The sequence below is a fragment of the Castor canadensis genome, chromosome 14 (genome assembly GCF_047511655.1).
Source record: "Castor canadensis chromosome 14, mCasCan1.hap1v2, whole genome shotgun sequence".
NCBI lineage: Eukaryota > Metazoa > Chordata > Mammalia > Rodentia > Castoridae > Castor > Castor canadensis.
This window is the reverse complement of record NC_133399.1, coordinates 92941274-92964646: the sequence shown is the minus strand read 5'-3', so window position 1 is coordinate 92964646 and position 23373 is coordinate 92941274. Positions and strand designations below refer to the sequence as shown.

Below are 23373 nucleotides of genomic sequence, written 5' to 3'. Positions count from 1 at the left end.
ATTTAAAACTACATCAATAAGCAAGATTGTTAAGAGGAGAAGTGTAAATATAGACAAGAAGACAATCAAAGACTCAGTAAGGGGACCTTGAAAATTAAGAGAATGAAGTAAGGGGAACCACCAATTCAGTTTGCAGTGAAATAGGAGGAAAGTGCAGGAAGCCAACTAATGAAAGAAAAGTAGCAAGAAAAGTCAATAGCATCAAAGCCCACCGATAGATCAAACAAGATGATAACTAACAGATACCATGATAAGTGTAAGTTATTAAATGAATGAGATATATTCACAGAAGAAATGGCATATTCATTGCTTTCAGTTATTTGTTGCTTGATGTAAATTAAAACCTTTAGATATAATCTTAAAAGAGACCAGAGGAGATTTCTGAAAAGTACATAAACCAAACTTCAAATTTCAGTGCCACTGAAGTACACTAAGGATTTTTCTGTAGCAATCAGACAATTCACCTGCTACCTTTTGGTTTATTTGCTTTTCTCTCCAAAATAAAGGGAGGAACTACAGAGTTTTCAGAGTTCCTGTACTTCAACACTTTCATGATTTAAAGATAAAATAACACTGTAATCCTGCCAGTAGATACTTTCATTCTTTAAATATTGTTCTCTATGCCTTGTTTACATTTTTATAAAGTAAACATATAATATGCATGCAGATACACATATTTTAAAATAAGAATTACAGGTGCACATTCTTACTCACTTGATATGTTAAATAGGCAAGGTAAATGAGGCAGAAGAACCATGTCTGATTGACACATTTCTGTTCAATTGTTCAAGTTTAGATAGATAATACCCAACTCCTGAGTTAAAATTAAACATATTACATTTTCCACAGATACAAATTTAGTCACAAAAAATATGGTTTATTCATTTCTCTGTGAACAAATTGAAGTTTCTCAGACACCTCAGCTTTTGGTTAGTAAAAAAAGAGAAAAATATAATATTTAATTTTATGGAAATTTAATCTGTACAATACTTTAAACAGTTATTATATGTACATGTTCATTCTTGTTGGACTTGGCAATGGAAATGGCAGTTCTGGGCAATTCTAAAACTATAACACATGATGTCCAAAGTACAGATGTTTCTCAGTGTTAGCTGACAAAATGTACAGCTAGTTAATTTGTAACTCCTTCTCTGGCTCAGTTTGATCAGAGCCAAGTAACCTTTCATGGTGAATTAGCCTCACCTTACTCTCATGGAACCTGAAAAATTTCCCCTAAAGTCTAGCTATGTCTCCCACATGGTGCTAGCCAATGTGATTTACTCTTTAGCTCTTGAAGAATTATTTGCCTTCCATAATCATAAACAACACCACCTGGCAAGTTCCCATAGCAAGTTCCCAGTTAAAGTCCAAGTTCCTCAATCAGGAACAGGTAAGGAATTTGAGGTCTTATTTATGCTAGTTAGAGGGTTCTTATTCAGGGACTTTCCTCTGCCTAATCTTATTGTGTTACTGAATTTACTGCAATACGGTCATTTTCTAGAGTCTTAAAAATGATAGGGGCAGAAGCCACTATGCCTCCACATTTTCACAGCACAATATAAAAAAAAACCTATAATGATTAATCTTGATTGTCAACTTAATTGCATCGAGAAGTGGCTGGCTAGGAGATTAGTAAAGCACATCTCTGACATCCAGATCAGTTTGGCTGTTGCCTCTGTTTGAAATGATGCTGTTTTGTGAAGTCTGAAGCTTTGAAGTGCTACTTGGCATCTCCTTCCTTCTACTCACCATTCAAACATGTCAGATTTGGGAAAATACTGGTTATGTGGAATTGTGTTTGCCTTCATTTGGTCATCTTTGCATGAATCCAATGGTTGTGGGGCTTTTGTTGTCATTGATGATGATGATCCTTTGGGGAGTTATCCTGGGTTTATAAAAATAGTTTTTAGCTAATGCTCATGAAGAAAGTGAATACTTAGAACTGTGCTCCTAATGAAAGGAAATCCTATCTAAGAAAGTATATTTCTTTACAGAGCTGTGTCATACCATCATTTGGACCTTCCACTGGAAAAGTAGAATCAGATCTCTAATAATGCCTTTTAACTCTGTCCTCTAGTATTGTAGATGCAGGGCGGTACTGTGAATGTAAAATATCTTGTACTTGCTTGGTGATACATAGTGGTGGCCATGCTTTATCAGAGCTATTTTTAATGATGCTACTCTAGAATGTTTTCTTTCCAGATGATCACTAAGAAGCTAAACAAACAAACAAACGAAAAAAGGATGCGAGGTACCCAAACATTTTACTTTTTAAAAAAACTGTTGGGGTACCCCTCCAAAAGGAGAAGTTAAATAAACTGACCACATGTGTCCCCTACCCTGGGTCTTGCAATGGTTAGCCCCCTCTTACTTTTGTTTGAAATGGTCGAGTAGATTATGTCTGTTTTTATGTAAGAAAGGAGTGGGAGTCAAATAAATTTACAAAATATTCTCATTCAATATTCGTTACTGAATAAATCCAGTTGGCAAGCTAGACACTAACTCTTTCTGTACATTTCACTCTAAACATGTTAAGTCCCACCCTACCACCAGACAGTAGAGGTTGAGTTTGATGGAGGAGAAGATACTGTACAGAGAATTGGAAAAGTGAAAAACACTTCAATGTCTTTCAAAGATTTTTACTGTTACAAAGAAAAAAAAATTTCAAAACTACTATATAATATCTCATAAAGTACTCAAGTAATGAAGACAGACTTATTCCACGTAATGAACTTTCTTGGGAATGACCAGATATTTGTTGGTTCAGGAATTTTTGTCCTAATTATCTTGTATGGGTTTTCAGTCAAGACTATTTAAAAGGAAACTTACTGCTCATTTTATAGGGAACCAGGGAAGAAGGACACACAGACCCTGCTATGGCTGCTCAGGATGCAATGGTAACTAGAACCAACTCTTCACCTAATTGTAAGAGCCTGTTCAAGTGGTCTGGGCTGATTCTGATGGTCCTTCCTGGCTATGTGATGCTCCAGGTCCTGTGGGAAGCCTGTCAGCAGAAGACGGGGGAACACAAAACCATGCTGCAGATGATCCTGTGCAACAAGAGCTATCAACAGCTGTGGCTGGGTAATTAGGAGCTGGGGCTCTTTCTAGCCACTCAAAGATTATACAACAGCAAATAAGTCATTAATTCGAAAAAAGAGGAAATGTTGCATAGAAATAAATCAGTTATCTCAAAGACACTTATTTTTATTTATATTTATACAGATATGCTTCCTTTAATGACATTACTAAGAATAAAGTTTCCCTGTAATTTTTTTCAATAACTGAATTCTAAGTCTTTCAAAAACTAAATCTTTTAATAATTATCCCTTTTCTTAGATATATTAGCTATTTCCTGCCGGCTGTATTATAGTTGTCTTGAAAAGTATCTAGGGAACATAGTTTAATCAACTTATAATGAGTCAAGGTTATTATTGTTGATATCCGGACTTATGGAATATTGATACTGTTATATTGGTCTTAGAGGTGCACTCAGATTCATTCACATTTTTTTAATTTTATCCAAATTGCTTTCTTTTTCCCTTATTTAAAAAAAGCTTTTGTTTTAAAACTAAGTCTATAAAAATTTTAAGTTTGGTTATGTTAACACACACCTTTGATCCCAGCACTATGGTGGCTAAGCCAGGAAGATTGAGAGTTCAAGGCCAGCCTGGACTACATAGCAAGAACCTGCCTCAAAAAATGTTTTTAAACAGCCTACCTTAACCCAACCCTACCTCTATACATGTCAATTAGACCTAATGATGATGATGATAATAACATACCTCCTTGCTTCTAACTTGCTATAAAAGTAGATGAGAACTAAAAGTTGCCCAGGATAAAGCCAGATAAGTTCTTGAAATAAGGGAGCTTTAGTTAGCATAATTTTAAGTAAGTAAACTCCAGGCTGTGCCACTGAAGGTGATTTTTTATTTCTCTGAATATTCTTTATAGATCTTATGCCTACTATTTTAATCATCACTGAGAGGATTTTTACCCTTAAATTTCATAAAAGCACTAGTTGGAAGTTTAGTGTTGACATGTGTGATTAATGACTTGCCATGTATTAAACAAATGGCTTATAAAGCTGACTGATCATGTGCTTACCTTCAATTTAAATCAGCAGTGAGTGAGTGAGTCCCTCTAGAGGTGGCCATTGGTCACCAGAAGAAGAAAGAACAAGTCTTTAGCATCCAAGATTTGTGTCACTAACTTAGACTATTTGTATTTGTTTCACAGTAGCTAATCACATAACTGACAGTAGTATTTTTAATTTTTGTAGAGTAACTTTTATCTTCAAGGTGTATAGTAAGCTAGTCAACATTTGTATTTTAAGCTTATGATACTTATAATATCTCCTTTGAATTAACACCATTTATTAAGTTTTTCAGGAATTTCAAAATATTTCTGGGCAAGACCTAGTAGACGCCATTAATGATTGCTACGATGGATACTTTCAAGAGCTGCTAGTTGCAATTGGTAAATAGTTTATGTCATATTGTAGATCTTTTATTCTACAACAAATGCTGTCTCTGACTGCATTAAAGGTACATGAATAGGCTCTTTATTGAGTCATTTTTTCCATAAATACAATTATTTAAAAGGGTTGTAAACTCAAGAAAAGCAAAGTATATCAGCTACGGATACAATGCACTAAACTGGAAACCTGGTGACTTTAATAAGCTAACTGGCATCATTCCCTAGAAGCTGGTTCAATTTTCATATGAGGAAGCAGAATTCTCAGATGCCTTTTTAAGGAATTGAGTTCTAACACTGTTACATACATTTTATATTTATTGCCTTCCATTCCTTTGTTCAAGTGCAGATAAATGCTAGCAATGTAGCTTTCTCCAAGAAGAAAATGGATTTTTGGTTTTGTTTTTGGTTTTTTTTTCACTATCTCTATTAAATTTGCCTTTAGGAATAAATCCTACCATAAGGAAATTTCCCATATCATCTCTTTTTAGTGATTTTTACAGGATACTGTAAGAGGGACACACATCCACTCTTCCCTGAGCAAGAAAGATAACTCTATAGAGGGAAAAACAGCTGTAAATTATTCATAAAAAGTATTGCAGAGCCGCTCATGCTTTATCTTGTACTGTCCTGTGATTTTACAACATGCATTACAGGAATTATGAATCCTTGTGAAATATCCCCCTAGTACATACTCATCAAATAATCACTTAGACATTTGTTGAATAAATGAACATTGTGGTTTTCCATTCCTAGAATGGCACATACATACATGGATATGGAAGTTGAGATATAATAGAATTTTCATGAGTTATCTAGTAAAGAGTTTTAAACAAGGGTACCATGAAAATAGTTTACCGAGTTCAATGAAACCTCTAAAATGGTACATAAAGTATGATGATTTATGTCTATGTATTTTTCTGACAATGAGATACATATATTCCATCAAATTCTCAGTAAAATCTAATAGCTATATATCACATCAAAACTGCATGTTTTATAAACAAAGTATAAACAGGTATTGTGACTTCCAAAGTCTCTATCAACTACTTAGCAACACAGTTATGAGTAGAACTTATGTCATCCAAACCTCAAAAGAGCTCATATTCCACTATAGACTATTGCCACAAAACAGTGGGCATGAGAGAGGAAACAGTAAGTAGTAGAAATACCTGAAAACACTAACTGGTTCATTTGTTCAATTGCAAACATTTAATGAGCACCTGCTATTCTGGTCACTGATTTAGGCACTGCAGATGAAATGGTGAAACAAAAACAACAAAAGTCCTTGGTTTCAAGGATCTTACATTCTAGCAGTGACTTGAGAGCTTTTTGTTTTTTGCTTTTTATCAGTGTCACTTTTCTTTGTATTAAAAACAAGAGAAAGATAAGGATATGTTCCCACTATCTAAAATAATTAGTTGAGCTACAGAGGTAAGACTTATGATTAGTTTATTTTGGCTATAAGATATAGTCTCTCATATTACTCATTTGTGTATTAATCTATTTTCTTATCCAAATAAACACTATTAAAGGTCTATAATCACCAACTGAAATCCATCAGGGACAACTGCTGAGCAGGCTCTAGGCTATTCCTGGCAGTTTTGAAGAGATGACATCAAAAATTGGTCTAGACTTGTTGAGGTCATTGCAGTTTCTATTTAAGAGACTTTGGATATACTCACAAAGCTCTAAGTGATTTGAACTCTTAAGGACAAACCATGTGGACCATAATTGGTTAGAAGTCACCTGATGACACAGCATTCAGGAAGATGAATGAATTGCATGTGGTCTGTGTTATATTAACTTCTGCAATAATAAAAATAAATAAGAGTGGTGATGACCTGGGTCTTTTTGAAACACTATTTAATTTTCAGTTGAAGAAGATAAATTTGTTTTAACTAGGCTATATGAAGGAACTGACAGAGTTCCAAGAGATAGAGGTAGACGAATTAAAAATATGGATGATTCATTATAATATTATAATATAATATTATACAATACAATGCTTTATATTTTACAGTGGGCCATTGCATTACTATTATTTAAGTATTGAAATTAAAATACAATGTTAAGGTTATAATAGCTTAAAAAGGTGTTCCGTTTATCAAATTCTGAAGACATTATATCTTTTCACTCAAGTGTCTTCTTTTCTCTTTGATCTCTTACAGTTCTCTGTGTCCGAGACAAACCAGCCTATTTTGCTTACAGATTGTATAGTGCAATACATGTAAGTAAGATCCACAGTTTAAAAATTTCTCCAGAAGTATTACCTACTTTCTTTAAGAAGACTGATTTTGCTTTTATTATTTAAGTATTCATTTCCATTTTAACCTATATGCATATATGTACATTTCAAAAAAAATGTTCAGGTTAAAAATGTGTTAAACACCAAAAATAAGACTCATAAATTAAAAATAAGCATAGTTTTTTGCATCACATTTAGGTACCTCATACATATCATTCTTTGGGCTCTATATCCTTTGTTGTCTTTAGAGTCTCAACATTCACAGAAATGATAAATCCAAATGTTTTCACATAATTTCGAAGGCCCCTCCATTACACTTATGCAAGTACAAAGTATATGTCACCAAGCAGAAAATATCAAAACGTTACAAACTTTCAGCAAAAAGAAGGCTTCATTTTGAAGTCTGAAAACACAAAATGTCAGTGACTATTTTTTAAAATAAATTATTATTTTTCAAAAAGCTAGACTCTAAAGCTATTTTTGTAATTGAATGGGAAGGTTTCTCATGAAAGATGTAGTGTGATATTCAATCTCACATCCTTTGGAGTAATGGTTTTTAAGGAAATAAACAGTTAAGTGCATCAAATAATACACACTTTATCCATAATGTACAAAAACATATTTAGAAAAAGATATCATATAGGTCATTACACATATGCCATATCCTTGAAAACTCAAAGAAAATTAATTTACTTAATTTAACATTGATTTTAACAATCTTCAAAATAATTTTTAAAATTTTATTAGCAGGTATGAACTGTACAAAATAGTGATTTTCTTTACAGCATTGTCATATATGTATAGCAGGTGTTCTCAAATTTTTATAGACCAGCTTCTCAAAAGTAGCCAGCATGCTGGGAAAACGTTTTATTACAAATCTTGTCCATAGGAATGTTTTTACTTAAACTCAAGAAGAACCTATGTAGCCTCAGAACAGGGAGAAAGACCAGTGCTCACTGTCCTCTGCTTCTTTTTTATTCTATTTTCAAGTAGAAAAGGTTGGTTCATTAAAAATTTATTTATTTGGCAATTAACATATTGGACAATGCTATATGATTATGTCATATATGATTATGTTAACAATTTCTTTCTCAAAAAAACTGGTCCCTATGACTACAGAATAGAGCTCATGAATGACCCTAGGGGGAAAAAATCACAGCTACCCTGATTCCAACTATGACCAAATCCAGAGTTCCTTGTTCTAGTAATAAATAAAAACTATATTCTTGGTGTATGCATTTCAAAGGAAAAAGAAGATTCATAGGTTCACAAGTGGTTTGGAGGTATAGAGAAAAATTGTATATTCAAGAAATTTTTATATATGAGGACCCTGGCTGTCAAATATTTGTCAAACAAACTCTCTTTACCACCCCAAACCTGCTGTGTTTTCCTTCAAGTCACTCTAAGTGATTTACCACTTAAAACAGGTAACTTGGTTAGATCATTCATTTTAATCACCTCAAATTATTGAAAGTTTTTTAGCAGATCTACATCCAAAACTTTCAGACATCAAAACTTAGGTTATGCTTCCTGGCCACCAGATGTCACCATTATTCCATGTGAAAAGCCATTTAAAACATTTGTTAGGTATTTCTGGGGCTAGTATCATATGCTGATATTGATTTTGTATTTTTTCAGTATTTGAATTCAAGTCAGCAAATATTTAACCAACTACATCATGAAAATGCTATTGCTGTCTTAAGCATATCAACATTCATCTGAGTTTAGAATTTTTCTCCACAAGGAAGAATATTTACCAGAAATACCCCATCATGAGGTTTTCACTTTATAATACAGTTTAGAGACAGTGCAAGATTGACAAAGCAGGAAAAGTGAGAAGCTATTGCCATGTTAGGGTGAATTAATGAGGGAAAAGTCCAGGTCAGAGTCAAGACACTGAAATTTACAAAGATAGATTGAAGAACTTAATTCAGTACAAGTGCACAGTAAGGGAAGGGAAGAAGTCACAGAAGGGACTCTTGGTTTCTGATTTGGGTACTCCATAGTAAGTGACACCATTTTTGAGGTATCAAGGCAAAAAAGCAAATTGCTACAGAAAAAAAGGAAGGCAGTATATTTTGGATAGGCTGACTTTAAGGTACTGTTTTCTAATTTTCCCCATGTATCTTTTTCTGTATTTTTAGGATTTTGGTTTCCATAATAAAACCATAATCAGGATTCTAATTGCCAGAAGTGAGATAGACTTGTTGACCATAAGAAAACGATACAAAGAGAGATATGGGAAATCCCTGTTTCATGACATCAAAGTAAGTCTCTTCCATGCAATTTATATTGACACACATATTATCATTTTGAGAATTGAGATAAAAGCTTTAATTTAAAAAACTTTGTTAGAATCTAAAAAGTTAAATATTGTGACAGGGAAGATTTACTTCAACACCTCAGATAGCCTTTAATGCATCATCAGGTACAACCTAGAAAATCCTTTTACCTCCATGACAGAACTTTTTACTCTTTGTTTTAAGCAAAATCATTGATGTGCTCAGGCAAAATACACATTTCCTAAAATCATGCTTCAAGTTAAGTTGTGAAGTATGACCAGGGTTGGGAAAATGCATTTTTCGGCAAGACCACATTATTTGTGAAGAGGAGTCTTACATCAGGTCACCTCTCCTCTCATATTGTCATAGAAGGTAGGGCAACAGAATGACCAAGAAGCAATTCAACAAACTAAAAACCAAGAGACCACAAAATCCAGAAGACCTTCTAGGTCCTTCAGGAGCCATACTGGTTCTAATATGTTGATGGAGCAGTTAAGAGAAATCATTCTCCTTTATCATTGGTAAAACTCAGTTTATCAACCTTCAAGATCATAGTCTTTCAGTGATGATAAAGAGTTCCTATTGAGAAATGCATGTAATAACCCATTTTCTAAGTGAATAAACTATTTCTTGCACATTTCTTTTATTTCATCACAGCCACCTGGAAGACTCTTAATATTCACATATAATCAATGCAACTTTACTATGTACATACAAAGCAATGAATCATAATTGCAGTTTTGTGTAAAAGAACATTAATAGTTATTTTTAACAAAGATGAATTTTAAGACAGTATTTATTCTACTACTGTTTCAGACAATTTAGAAACTATGGAGAACAACAAAAAAAAATCCTAATTCTCCACCACAGATAATCAGTAACAAATTTTGTTAGAAGTGCTACTATGGTCACAATGTTTGTATTCCCCCAAGTTTCACTGAAATCCCATCCCGAAGTAATGGTGTTAGGAGTCTGGCCTTTGAGCGTTTATTAGGTCATGAAAGTACAGCTCACGAATGGGATGAGTTTCCATATAAAATAGACTAAAGGGTGCTTTTTCTGCTATGTGAGTATAGCATCTATGAAGATGCTGGCCTCAACAGACACTGAGTCTCCTGTACCTAGCTCTTGGATTTCCTGTCCTGCAGAACTGTGAGAAATATATTCCTGTTGTTTTCAAGCCTCTCAGTTTATAAAAATTTTGTTATACTATCCCAAATGTATGGAAACAGGTAGTTTTAGTCTTTTTCTAAAACATAGATGTTTGCTACCTAAAGAGAATATTTTTATTGAATCATGGTATCCTGTTGGATAAACTGTGAAGTAAAAAAACTACTGTGCATTATTACACATTGTTTTTCAATTTTTCAGTACTTTATACAATATGATATGTATTTTTAGCATAAATCTTTGTGCTCATCAATAATTGATAATGATAATTTAAGATCATTTTTGAAGTACATTACTGCATTAATGAGCATTAATATTTTCAAATCTTTTGAGATACAATATCAATTTGCTTTCCAAGCTCTACAGTGACTTATAATACCATTAAAAATAACAGGGCACCCCTTTGTAAAGTTGAAGAGAAGATTTTATTTTAATGCAAATTATTGGGCATATAAATACATATTATGGTTCCATTTACTTTAAATAAACCACGTAGTATTGACTATAACCATGATGTTATTTTTCAATACTTTTATTCAAAATAGCTTTCAGAAATTTTTTTGGATAAAAAAAGTAAATAATTTGGGGACTTACACACAGCAATTCAGAGGAATTATGGTTCTTTCTTAGAAACACTATGAGATTTTATTTCAAGTACATTTTTTTCTTTTCAGAATTTTGCCTCAGGGCATTATGAGAAAGCACTGCTTGCCATCTGCGCTGGTGATGTGGAAGATTATTAAAATAAACAGAAGGAAAGATTTGGAGGACAACGTACTTCTCTTTATAGACTCATCAAAATAGAGACTTTCTGTTAAATTCGTGCTATCATTAGCACTATGACACAACTATAGAATGATAGTTTCTCTTCTATCTTTAAAATTATTCTAAGCCAAAAAAGTATCTATTATTGAATGTAGATGATCCTGGATTTGCACCTGTTAATCAATCAGTAGTAAATTAAATTGTATATGATGGAATAATAAGAAAAAATTGTATTGGAATAGAATTTATTTAAATGTGAGCCACAAATAACCTACAAGAAAGTCTGTTCAAGACTGTCCTTCGCATGATTTGGGAAATCAATGAAACCACAGTGTGTGACCATTCTCCTTAGAAAATTTTCTAGACTCTTGTACACATACAACAAAGCTAAAGTAATTCCTAAAAGAAAATAAAGCCAATAAAAGAAAATAAAAATATAAAACACTTAATTGCACCAAGATGTATACTTACCTGGATTGGTTGTATAAAAGACTTGGACAGAATAGCAGAGTATGTATCTGTAAGAACACACATCTGTGTATGTGTGCACAATTTGATTATATTTACAACCACTCTGGTGAAGGCAATTTAGCTATGTTTTATATGGTATCTAACCAACCACTTGTTTAGGCCATGCCAGGAGTCACTGCCACTGATTTTTGTCTTCATTTCTTAATACCAACATTAAAATTTTGGGGGAAGTTTTTATATGCTTTGTATTATCAGTGGAACCTGGTCTCTCTGTGTCTCAAAATGCATCAAATTGGGAGTGGAAAATGAAAAATACTCACTGAGATCAGATATTGGGAAGAACCATATTGATAGTCCAGTCTTTCCAAGAATCAAAGCCAGAGGCAGTTGTGGGTGAACATCCAAACCAAGACCAGAGGAAGCAGTGGTTAGTATGTCAGGGAAGGAAATAAGTCAAAATGAACCAGTGAAGAGAGCAGAAGTGCTTTTTCACATTTACAACATTTTTCAATACCCTATGGCCCAGTCCATATGGATTTGCTCATTCTGGTCTGTGGCATAGGTAGGAGATAAGGATCTACTCAGAACCTAGTATCTGACAGGAGGACTGAAATGGGACATTTCCAACAAGGAGAGAGCACAATATAGGAAAATTAAGAATTAGATTTCTGAACTCATTTTCAAGATTTCAACTTGCTAGGGTATATGATGTGATATCGTTTTAAATTATGGTTAATTTCCTTCTTTAAAATTATAGTCAACATTTCAAGCCAAAATAATCAATGTTTAAGACATTTAGCATGCATGTTATTTTTGCCAGGTAAAAATCTTAAAGGAAAAAAATCTTAGAACTCTGGTTTGGAATTTAGATATTAAAAACACTTTCCTATAAGTGTTTGAATAATTATAAAGTAGTTGAATAACTATAAATAATTGAATAATCATAAAATCTGTATGTTGGGCACATAATACATCTTATTTCTTTGTCATAGCATGCTGCTATCAAAGCAAAACAAATCTGGACTTGGATCTAAGAAAAGATAGACTTTATTCAAAAGCATTATTGCAATAGGAAGAATGATTCTATTACAATAGGCAGGGATGTCACCATTATAATAGCAACAGGAAGCTATCACTCAGGAAAAAGGAAATGTGCAGGGATCTTAAAGATTGGCGTAGAAAAAGGATTTTTTCATTTATAGACACAAGCAAATAAAGCTAGAAAAAAATCAAGTGTGAGAGAATGAGATGATAATGTATAGGGTGATTCTGGGGATATCTTTGGTTGGCATTCCAAGGCACATTTGATCTGTTTGGACAGTTGATCTAGAATGATTGATCTGAGGACACAACCAGGCAGTTATCAGGAGTGGGTGTTAGGGAGTGACTGGTCCAGGGCTCAGTCTGAGGGCTGGTTAAATTTGGGAAGGTAGAAACCTGGCTCAAGTTTGTTCAAGTCAAGTGAACTGGTAGTATATCCAGAAAGTCAAGGACAGGGAGGGACTGTTCAGTTAATTATTTATGAGACAAAGGATAGGAATGTAGAAGGTATATCAAACATTGTCACAGGAACACAAGAGGGTAATCTCTGAGTCTTATCTAAGTCATGAGACAAAATGTGGCTCTTGTAAAGCTAGTTGTAAGCCATCTCCTGAAACACAAAATGATGGGAGAATTCTTGGCCATCTCTGTTTTCCAGGAACATAGTAACCAAGTAAGGTTTATTATTGTCAGTGTCTTTCTTTTTTCCAAAGTTTTGTATTGAATGCCTCACTTAGCTTTTAAATGCTAATATGACATTGCCATTTTCATGACTGCATAATTCACTTAGTGGAAAATTCTGCAAAAAAAAAGAACTGTTTAAATTATCATTATAATCTGTGCTTAATGATGTAAAATTGATTATATGACCTTCAAATGCAGAAAAGTTTACCATACCTGATGGACTGAACAGCAAGTATAAAGTCTCTGGCTAAAAAGCAATTCCCAGATTAATCTATAGAGGAAAATAAATGAAGTAACCTGAGGGAATAAAGTTGGTTTTGCTGTGCTCCCAACCTCAAGTAAAGGAAATAAACAACCACTGATTTGCTGACTGATCCAGAGAACACAATAAAACCAGACATGGAAAGAGTACAAGGAAGTGGTCATGCCCTTGGCAACCAGTGTTTTATTATTGTCAGTTTAGATAGTAAAGAGGCTAATTAAAACTACAACACCCAATGATCTTGTAGATTAGCACATTTATATTACCAGAGTTAAATATTTCACAAACATTAAAAATAGTTACAGCTGGGCTCCAGTGACTCATGCCTCTATCTTAGCTACTTGTGAGGCTGAGATTTGGAGAATCATGGGCGATTCCAGCCCAACCCAGGCAAAAAACGTGAGACCCCCATCTCAAAAGAAAAAAATCAGACTGTGGTGGTGCGTGCCTGTCATCCCAGCAATTGGCGGAAGCATACATGGGAGGATTGCAGTCCAATCAAGGTCCAGGCAAAAACTGAGACCCTATCTCCAAAATAACCAGAACAAAATGGACTTGAGGCATGGCTCAAGCAGTAGCACAACTGCCTAGCAAGCATGAGTTCAAACACTTAATGCCAAAAGAATAGATATATATACTGTCAAATATGAGTGGTGTTTGCCAAAATGGCAGAGAAGGCAGCTGTAAGCAGCAAAGGCCATTCCTTAGCAAAAGCAATGAAAAATATCAAGCAAAAACTATGAGAATCAGCTTGTGAGGCTCCAGAAAATAATCAAAGATTTAAATGGGTGGCATTTTTATTTTCCCCTTCCCTGTTTTCTGTGCCAGCTGAGTGGCAGTCTTAAAGACAGCAGCCTGTGTTCCCAGGGTGGGACCTTGGTCCCTGCTTGCAAGGTTGCAGCTCTGATCTTATTAACAAAGAATGTGTTTGTCTGTCTGTTCTGACCTGTGTGAAAGCTTCCTGTATTTGTTTTGCCTGACTCAGAACCTGAGGCAGAAAAACAATTGTTAAGGTATGAGCAACCTGCAACTTACAGAGTAAAAGATTAGAGTCGAAGCCTACAACAGAGCACTGGAAACCTGTGAGGAAAAACTGGAAGAATTTCTTGAAGAATTTAAGAAGCCATGCACATGCCTGAAGCTGAATGCATGCTCTGAAAAGACCCGAGAAGACCCTACACTTCAGCCTCTAACTAGTCTCTAGGAAATGAAGGGTAAAACAGAGCTGTGGATGGCCTGCGTATTGAAAGGCATATCCCAACACAGAGCCAATGAGAGCCATACAAAAGACAGGAGATTTTTTACTTTCTTTTTAATTCTCTCCTCCTCTCTCTTTCTCTCCCCTCTCTCCCATTCCCGCCTATTACACTGAACCCATTCTAAAGACTTCTCCCAAACGGGCATGATGAACAGGCCTCCTTTTTCATGGTTCTGTAAGTATAATATATCCTTTTATTTCACTTGCCTAAGTGTAAATTTCACTGACATGTTGAAATGACTCTTAAAGACACTACAAAGGACACTTCCTCTTCCAATCATAACATACTATCACCAAGCAAAACCTAGATCCTCCTTGACTTCTCTATTAACCTCTTATTCCTATGCTAAAATTGTGCAAGAGGCTACCAATTGGAAAATAAGCAAAAGATACACAGGTTTCCCTCTGTATTATTCCTTGTAATTTCAAATATGTCTATAATTTTCAAAATATATCATTTCAATAACTAGCTAGCACAGAAGACTCTTTATAGATCAAGTGCCAACATGATTTTTCCCTCTCTTGGAAAAAGGGATGGGAATAAATTTTGGTAATAGTTATTCTCCAGTAAATCTTACTAGAGTCACTACACAAATTTCTCAGGAAGAAAATTTCCACATTATTACCAAAAATGGAATATAAAATGATTTCACAGTTCCTATGTAAATTGTTTTGTAAAAACATTTTATTTTAGATTGACATATAGTACCTATACATTTTATGGGACACAATGTGGTATTTCTATATATGCATAGAATGATCAAATCAAGAGCAATAATCATATCCATCACCTCAAAAACTTACTGTATTTTTGAGGCAAGAACATTTGAAGTCCTTTCTTTTAGCTTTCTTACAGTATACACTACATCATTGTTAACAATAGTGATTCTGTTATACAATAGAGCACCAGAACTGGCATCTCTACCTAACTGTAACTCAGTACCCAGCAAACAATGTTTTCCCATTCCTCCATGGCCCTACTTCCCTGCCTCTGCTAACCACTATTCTATCCTCAACTTCTATGAGGTCAGCTTACTAGACTCTATTTATGAGTGAGACCATGCAGCATTTATGTTTCTGTGCATGGAACATTTCATTTAAAATATTGATCTATGGGTTCATCCATTTTGTTGAAAATATCAGGGTTTCCTAATTTTAGGGCTGAAGAATATTACCATGTGTATGTGCACAAATATTTATTTATTCATTGTGGCTGTTGTGAATAAGGCTGCACTAGACATGTGATTTCAGATACACTTTGACATGCCTATTTCATTTCCTTTGATGTACACTCAGCTGTGAGATTACTGATTTGTATGCTAGTCCCATGTTTAATTTTTCAAGGAAACTACATGCTGTTTTTCAAAATGGTAAATTGGGCTATACTAACTTACTTTCCCATGAACAGACTATGAGTTGTTGCTTCTCCACATCATCACCAATGCTTACTGTCTTGATTTGTTGATAGTAACCATTCTAACTGGAGTGGGGGGAACAATTCACTGTAGTTTTGATTTTCCTTTCCTGATGGTTAGTGATGTTGAACATTTTTCCACATACCCTTCAGTCATATGTGTTCAGGTCTTTTGCCCATTTTTTCATTGGGTTGTTCGTATTTTTGTTATTGATTATCTAGAGTTCCTTCTATATCCAGAATATTAACCCCTCATTGGATGTTTACTTTGAAAATATATTCTTCCATTCTCTAGTTCTTTGCTCTGTTTCCTTTCCAGAACAAAAGCTTTCAAGTTTAGGGTAATCCCATTTTTCTATCTTTGCTTTTATCTGTACTTTGAAGTCAGATTCAAAGAAATCCTTGCCTAGTTCAAGGTCATAAAGCTTTTCCCTGATGTTTTCTTTAGTAGTTTCATAGTTTTGGGGTCTATCTCTAAGTCTTTAGTCCATGTTGAGTTGTTTTTTTATACAGTGAGAGACAAGAGTACAATTTCATCCTTCTACACATGACATCCAGTTTTTCCCAGCACCACTTATTGAAGAGACTGTTTTTTCCCCAGTGGGTATTTTTTGGCAACTTTGTTAAAGATCAGTTGGCTATAAATTGTGACTTATTTCTGAGTTTTCTAGTCTGTTCCATTGGTTGATGAGTCTGCTTTTAGGCCACTACTATACTTCTTTGGTTACTATAGCTTTGTACTACATTTTGAAATCAGGTCATGGGGCTTTGCTCATTTTGCTCAAGATTACTTTGGTTATTTAACATCTTTTGTGGTTCCATATGAATTTTAAGATTTTTTTCTGTTTCTGTGAAGAATGTCATTTGTATTTTGATAGGGATTACATTAAATCTGCATATTCATTTTGTATTACACATTTTGAAAATATTTAATCTATGAACCCCAGATACGTTTCCATTTATTTGTATCTATCTCCATTTCTTTCATATTTGATGCTTTGCCATATAGTGATCTATCCTCTCCTTAGCTAAGTTTATGTCTAGCTTTTTAAATTTTTTGTAACTATTCTAAGTGGAATTGTTTTCTTGATTTCTTTTTTAATGGTCTGCCATTAGCATTAAAAAACACTACTGATTTTTAAAATATTTTTTTTGGTTGACAAAAATCTAACAATACATTTATGGGGTACAGTGTTACATTTCAATACTTGTATACAATATATGATGATCAATCAGGATAATTGGTATTGCATTATTTCAAATATCATTTGTGTTGGGAAATTTAAAAATCTAATCTACTTGCTATTTTGAACTAGACAATTAATTGTCAACCATAGATATCTTACTGTGCTATAGAACATTAGAAGCTGCACATCTAATCAACTGTACCCTTCTACTTGTTACCCATCTTTCTCCATCCCAGCCCCCACCCTTCCCAGTCTCTGATAAATACTATTCTACTCTCAACTTCTTTTTCAGCTTCCACATATCAGTGAGAATGTGTGGTATTTGTCTTTCTATGCCCAGTTTATTTGACCCAGCATTATATCCTCCAGCTCCATCCATGCTGCTGCAAAATGACAGAATTTCATACAGTGCTATGGCCATTGCATTTTGCATATACACCAAATTTTCCTTGTTAATTCATTCATCAATAGACAGTTTGTTCCCATATCTTGGCTATTGTGAATGAACACAATAAACATGCAAGAGCAGATATCTCTTTGACCTACAGATTTTATTTCATTTAGACATACGCCTAGCAGCAGGATTGCTGGAAAACATAGTATTTCCATTTTCACTTTTTTGAGAAAACCTCCCCACCTAAATAAAGGCTGTACCAACATGGATGGGACACTCCCACAACACAGCTTATGAGAGCTCCCCTTTCTTGGCATCCTCACCAGAACTCCATCTTTTTTCTCTTTTCAATATCATCATTCTAATTGAGGTGCAATGATATCTCAATGTGGTTTTGATTCACAGTTCCTTGATTGCTAGTGATATTGAGTATTTTTTCATATACTTGTCACTCATCTGCATATTTCTTTTTAGAAATGTCTATTCGGTTTCTTTTGTCAATTTTTAAATGCTATTATTTGTAGTTTTTGCTGTTGAGGTTCTGTGTGTGTGTGGTCTTCCACTTACTAAGCAGATCCTCTACCAGTTGAGCACCCAACCCTTTTTACTTTAGTTATTTTTCAGGTAAGTTCTCACATCTTGACCCAGTGCCAGCCTCAGACCACAGCACTCCTACCTACAGTTTTCTTGACAGTTAAAATTATAGATAGGAATCACCATGCCTGGCCTATGTTTTTTGAGGTGCTTGGTTTTGAACTCAAGGCCTACACCTTCAGCCACTCCACCAGACCTTTTTTGTGATGAGTTTTTTTCAAAATAGGGTCTCAGGAACTATTTACCCAGTCTGGCTTTGAACTGTGATCCTCCTGATCTCTGCCTCCTGAGCAGCTAGGATTACAGGTGTGAGCCACTGGCACCCAGCACATCTGGCATATTAAATGAAATGAGATCTTCTTAACTTTTTGCCCAGGCTGGCCTTGAATCACAATCCTCTTGATCACCTCTTCCCAGGTAGCTGGGATTATAGGCAGGAGCCACTATACCCATCCCTTTTCTTGAGCTTTTTAGTACCTTGTGTATTCTAGATATTAATCTCTTTTCAGATGAGGAGTTTGCAAATGCTTTTCCCATTTTGTTGATTGTTTCATGTGTGCAGCCCAATAGTGTTTAATAAAATTTCATTTGTCAGTTTTGGGTTTTGTTGTCTTGATTTGGGGATCATATCCAAAAAAAAAATCTTTGCCTAGTCCAGTGCAGGCACCTGCAATGCTTCCTGTGAGGTAAGGCAGGAACGAATTACCTGCAAAGAGGCCCTGGATGGTGGAGAAGTCACCTGCCCACCTGGAACTCACGTTTTCCAATACAGAAACAATTTGAGCCTAGGGGACTTTTACAAGCATAGGCTGTGCTAATGAGTTGACAGATGCATAGATTTCACACATTGAAACCAATGATAGGAGATTTAACCAATTTTATTTCTTTTTTGGTTTTACAGTCACTTATATACAATTAAAATCAAATCATCAGCTACATGTTTTCTTTTAAAACATCACAAAATTTATATCAAAACTCTCATTTGTGCTTTTAAAAGATAGTTTGTTCATTAGAATGCACTAATCAGTAGGTATATAACTAAGTCATGTGATCCCATTTACATTAATCGGAAAGAATATATCTCACCTTCAGGAGGCCGTCATCATTTTTTCTAGCCTTAATAAACTTTTTTACAAATCCTGACACCAAAGAGAAAAGCAAATAAATTATAAAATTTGTTTGGGTCTTACAGAGTAAAATAAATTGTTTAGTCATTATAAAATCCTTGCACTTTTTTCAATCCTCAATATACCTGAGTTGTTTGAAAATTAGCAAAGAATCAGATACACTAAATAACTTGTCCAAGAGCACACAGGACAGAACAGGGTAGGATTGATTGCAACTCTTTACCTCCAAAGTGCTTGCCCTTCAATTGTTTTGACACAAAGCACCAGAATTAAAAACATAATTGTAAAACTTTTCAGACAGTATTTTAGGCAGTTTTGTAGTTTTTGGTTAGACCTTTTTAAATTTTTCGAGAAAGTTTTTACTCAGTTGTTCAAATGCTAAAACAACGTTATCATCTTCATTTCCACACAGTTCACGCAAGGAAACGCTGCAAATAGAAACAAATATATATATATGTATTGCCCATTTTTGTAACATCAAGTTTTATAAAAAGGGCTTTCCAAGAGTGACATCATATCATATAAAAAGAGCTTTGCCTGGGTAAGCAGAAATAAATCCCCTAAGATGATGAAATGTTAGTACAACATGAGGAATGATGATAAGAAACATGTTTCTTCAAAAAAAAAAACAAAAACCCTTGAACAAAAATAGAAATAAGAAAAGATACCCCCATGCAAGAGTGTTTGAAAAGCCACCAAAGTCCATGTAACTTGATCCCTCCTCCCTTCAATAATGCAACATAAATTTCTTTTCTCCACACATCTCTTAGGAAGTCATTTTGTGCTTTTTTTTCCCCCCAGGATATACTGAAACCCACAGACAGCTATTCTTGTGACAAGGAAAACATTCCTGCTTTGGCTAGATGTACATGAAAACAAGAAACATAGGGTATAGAATGATGACCCTTTAAGGTCCTCATACAAATTCCCAGGAACCTATGAACATGTTAGGTTACATGGCAAGGGCAATAACCTCTGCAGATGAAGGTAAAGTTGCTAATGGGCTGACTTGAAGATGAAATCATCCCAGATTGTCTGGATAGGTCTAATGTAACACCAAAGGTGTTTATAGGTAGAAGAGTTAGTGTCAGGTAGTGGAATGTGAGCATTTGATATATAAAGGATCTCAGATCCCTCCACAGACTGTTGCTGGCTTTGGTGATGGAAGGGAGCTAAGGGTCCAGGATGCTGACAACCTCTAAAAGTTGGGAAAGGCCACAAAGTAGGTTGTCCCCTGTAGCCTTCAGAGAGGAATGAAGCCCTGCTGACACTAATTTCAACCAGTGAGGCACATTTTGAACTTTTGACTGCCAAGACTTTAAGATATAAATAATTAGTGGTAATTTGTTTCACCAGCACTAAGAAACTAATGTACAGGTGACAAGGAAGGAGAAAAGAAATAAAAATGAATATGCAGCTTGGCCAATTAAAGACTGAAAACAATTAGGATCTGACATCTTATTATTCATTCATTATCTGTGCCTGCCTGTTTCCACTAGTATCCCAGTGTCTTTTTCCTTAGTGTCTTTACTGATGTATCTCCTGTGAATGATCAGATCTGTATCTGCAACACTGAATTTCTTCTGATTACAAATACATAACTGTGACTCTTAGACATTCCCTCCTGAGTGATGTCCTCCAGAACCCTATGACATGTATGAATTCTACCTTACTAGTCTTATTCTCATCCCAAATAGCACTTCACCTTACATTTCTTGTGTATCATTAACTGAAAAAGAATCCTGGTCATCTTCACCAGAATTTCCTTTCCAATTTCTTTGAATTCTACCTCATGAATATTTCCTTAACTGCTCTCCTGCCTTGTTACTTCTATTTCCTTGAGACCTTCACTCATTCTCACCTGCACCTCAGTTATAGGCTTTAAGACAGTCTTACACATCCCTGACACTTATATAAGCCATAGACCTATGCCACATTTATGCTTATGCAGTGTGCCCAAAATATTACAATGCTCAAAATATTAAACCCAAACTCCATAATGCAACAATTAAGACCCTGCCTGATATAGATCCAAATTTTCCATAATATCAATTAAGGCAACTCAGCATCTTCTCCCATCTTTATCACAATTCCCATATTTTACATGTCACCATAGTAAGCTTGAATGTTCCAAGCACAACAACCCACTTCTCATTTCTGTACATTGATGGTATTATGTACATTATTTCCTCTTCCCCATGATTTCAGACTTAGTGCAAAACAATTACTTCACTTGAGAGCCCTTTTCTGAACCCAAGTAGAGTTATCTGTCATTATAATACTTACTGTGTTTAAAATGTCTACATGTCTATTTATGCCACTACATTGCAAGTTTCTTTGTTAACAGCAGGAATAGATTTAATGATTCTCTATATCTCAAATGTTTAAATGTATCTCAAACCAATAATACTTCTATACTTGTTATATGAATTCATGAATGGATGATTTTCCTAAGCCTGATCTTGGACACAGCTCCAAAGTCTATGAAGTTTGTTTGGCTGCCATGAAGACTATAACTTGGGTTAACTATGAGCCACTCAAGGAATACCCTACTCATGTGGACATAGCTGTTCACTTCTGTTCTAGCATCGCCAAATCTTCATCCTATAAAAAGTTCACATAGGCCTGATTCAGCTCAGATCAAGGAAATATAAACAATGATCTGATTAGCAGAACCCCATAGTAAAGGCAATTGTGTCAAATTAAATATACATAAGGAAATGATAGAACAAAAGAACACCTGTAAAGTATTGAAGCACATGCAGATTGGAGGCATTAGGGTGATGGTCATTTAGCTAAGCAACATTAGATGGCCAGTGGAGCCTAAGCATGGGATATCCATGTAAGGTTTGATATTGTTTGGGTCCCAAGTGAGCTCTGATAAAGGTGAAAACAAGTAACCTCTATGAGAGATCAGAGCAAGATGAAGCCTTGAGGAAACACTAGTTAAAGCAAGAAATTCAGGAGTATGCAAGTAGACATAAAATAGAGACCTGATGGAGCCCCAGGGGCCTTTGAGGTTTCTGACACACACTGCTGTGACAATTGAAAATGTGAGTGTCCAGGGTCCAGGAGCCATTGGAATATCACTGCCTGTTGGTGCACAGTGCTTTGGGATGAGACTCAATTCTGGAAGAACTTAATCTCAAATGGACTAGAATTAATTCCACTATAGAAAACAGGCAACAAGGTATTGAGGAGTTCTGCAGACCCTTTAGGAAACTAAAATGTACAGCCTGGAAGTGTCTCAATGGCACCTTCAGTATCTGGCTCAGAGAAAGAGTTCAACAATTTTCAAATAATAATTAAATTATTGAAAAACAGAAATAAAATCAATACTTAAATACATAACATACCTGATTGATTTAATGGTGAGTGCAAAGTCTTTCAACAACTGGTAAGCTGCCCCTTCATGTATCCTAAAGACAAAAAAAATGGAAATTACTGCTGCAAAACCATTATTTACTAATGTAACAGCTATTTTATTCACAATAATAAGTCAGGTTTACAAAACAAAAATGCCCTGGCAGGAGTAGTTGTTCACAACTATAATCCCAGCACTTGAGAGGCTGAGGCAAGAAAATGGTGAGTTTGAAGCCAGCAGGGCTACATAGTAAAACCCTGTCTCAAAACAAAACAACAAACAATAAAAATCATATTAAAATCCCACAAATTCTCCACATTTCTGAAGAGCATCAAATTTTAAATACCTTAATGTAATACAAATTAGTCACATTTTGATGTAAAAAGCCTGTTGAATTCCTGCCTTGGCAGGTCTATCTCCACATCTATGTGCTCAGCATCTGGGCTAATCTCTCCCTTCCCAGGTAAATCCAGCAGTGTTACCCCTGCTTGCTACTTTTGAAAATGGCTTCCCTGCCAAAAAACTAAAGCAATGGTCATGTCATCAGACCTCAAATGTGGGAATTACACACATTACATATTCTCCTCTCAGATATTAGACAGCATGGGATTGTTATTTGTCATTTAGTTTGAAAAT

The 23373-nt window shown here is 34.9% G+C and overlaps 2 protein-coding genes across 3 annotated transcripts in view; one reads left to right on the top strand and one right to left on the bottom strand.

Moving 5' to 3' along the window:
- Nucleotides 1–11660, top strand: part of Anxa10 (annexin A10) — a 57452-nt gene extending 45792 nt beyond the window's left edge. The window contains exons 7-12 of the mRNA XM_020172484.2: nt 2844–2897; nt 2991–3084; nt 4384–4479; nt 6648–6706; nt 8869–8991; nt 10851–11660. Of these exons, the coding sequence (XP_020028073.2) occupies nt 2844–2897; nt 2991–3084; nt 4384–4479; nt 6648–6706; nt 8869–8991; nt 10851–10919 (495 nt within the window). The 3' untranslated portion in view covers nt 10920–11660. The remainder of the gene's footprint in view (nt 1–2843; nt 2898–2990; nt 3085–4383; nt 4480–6647; nt 6707–8868; nt 8992–10850) is intronic.
- A 7446-nt stretch (nt 11661–19106) lies between these two features.
- Ddx60 (DExD/H-box helicase 60) overlaps nt 19107–23373 on the bottom strand; it is a 105921-nt gene continuing 101654 nt past the window's right edge. For both annotated transcript variants that reach the window (XM_074055023.1, XM_074055024.1), the window contains 2 exons: nt 22730–22792; nt 19107–19801 (listed from right to left, as the gene is read on the bottom strand). In XM_074055023.1, coding sequence (XP_073911124.1) covers nt 19702–19801; nt 22730–22792 — 163 coding nt within the window. In that variant the 3' untranslated portion in view covers nt 19107–19701. The remainder of the gene's footprint in view (nt 19802–22729; nt 22793–23373) is intronic.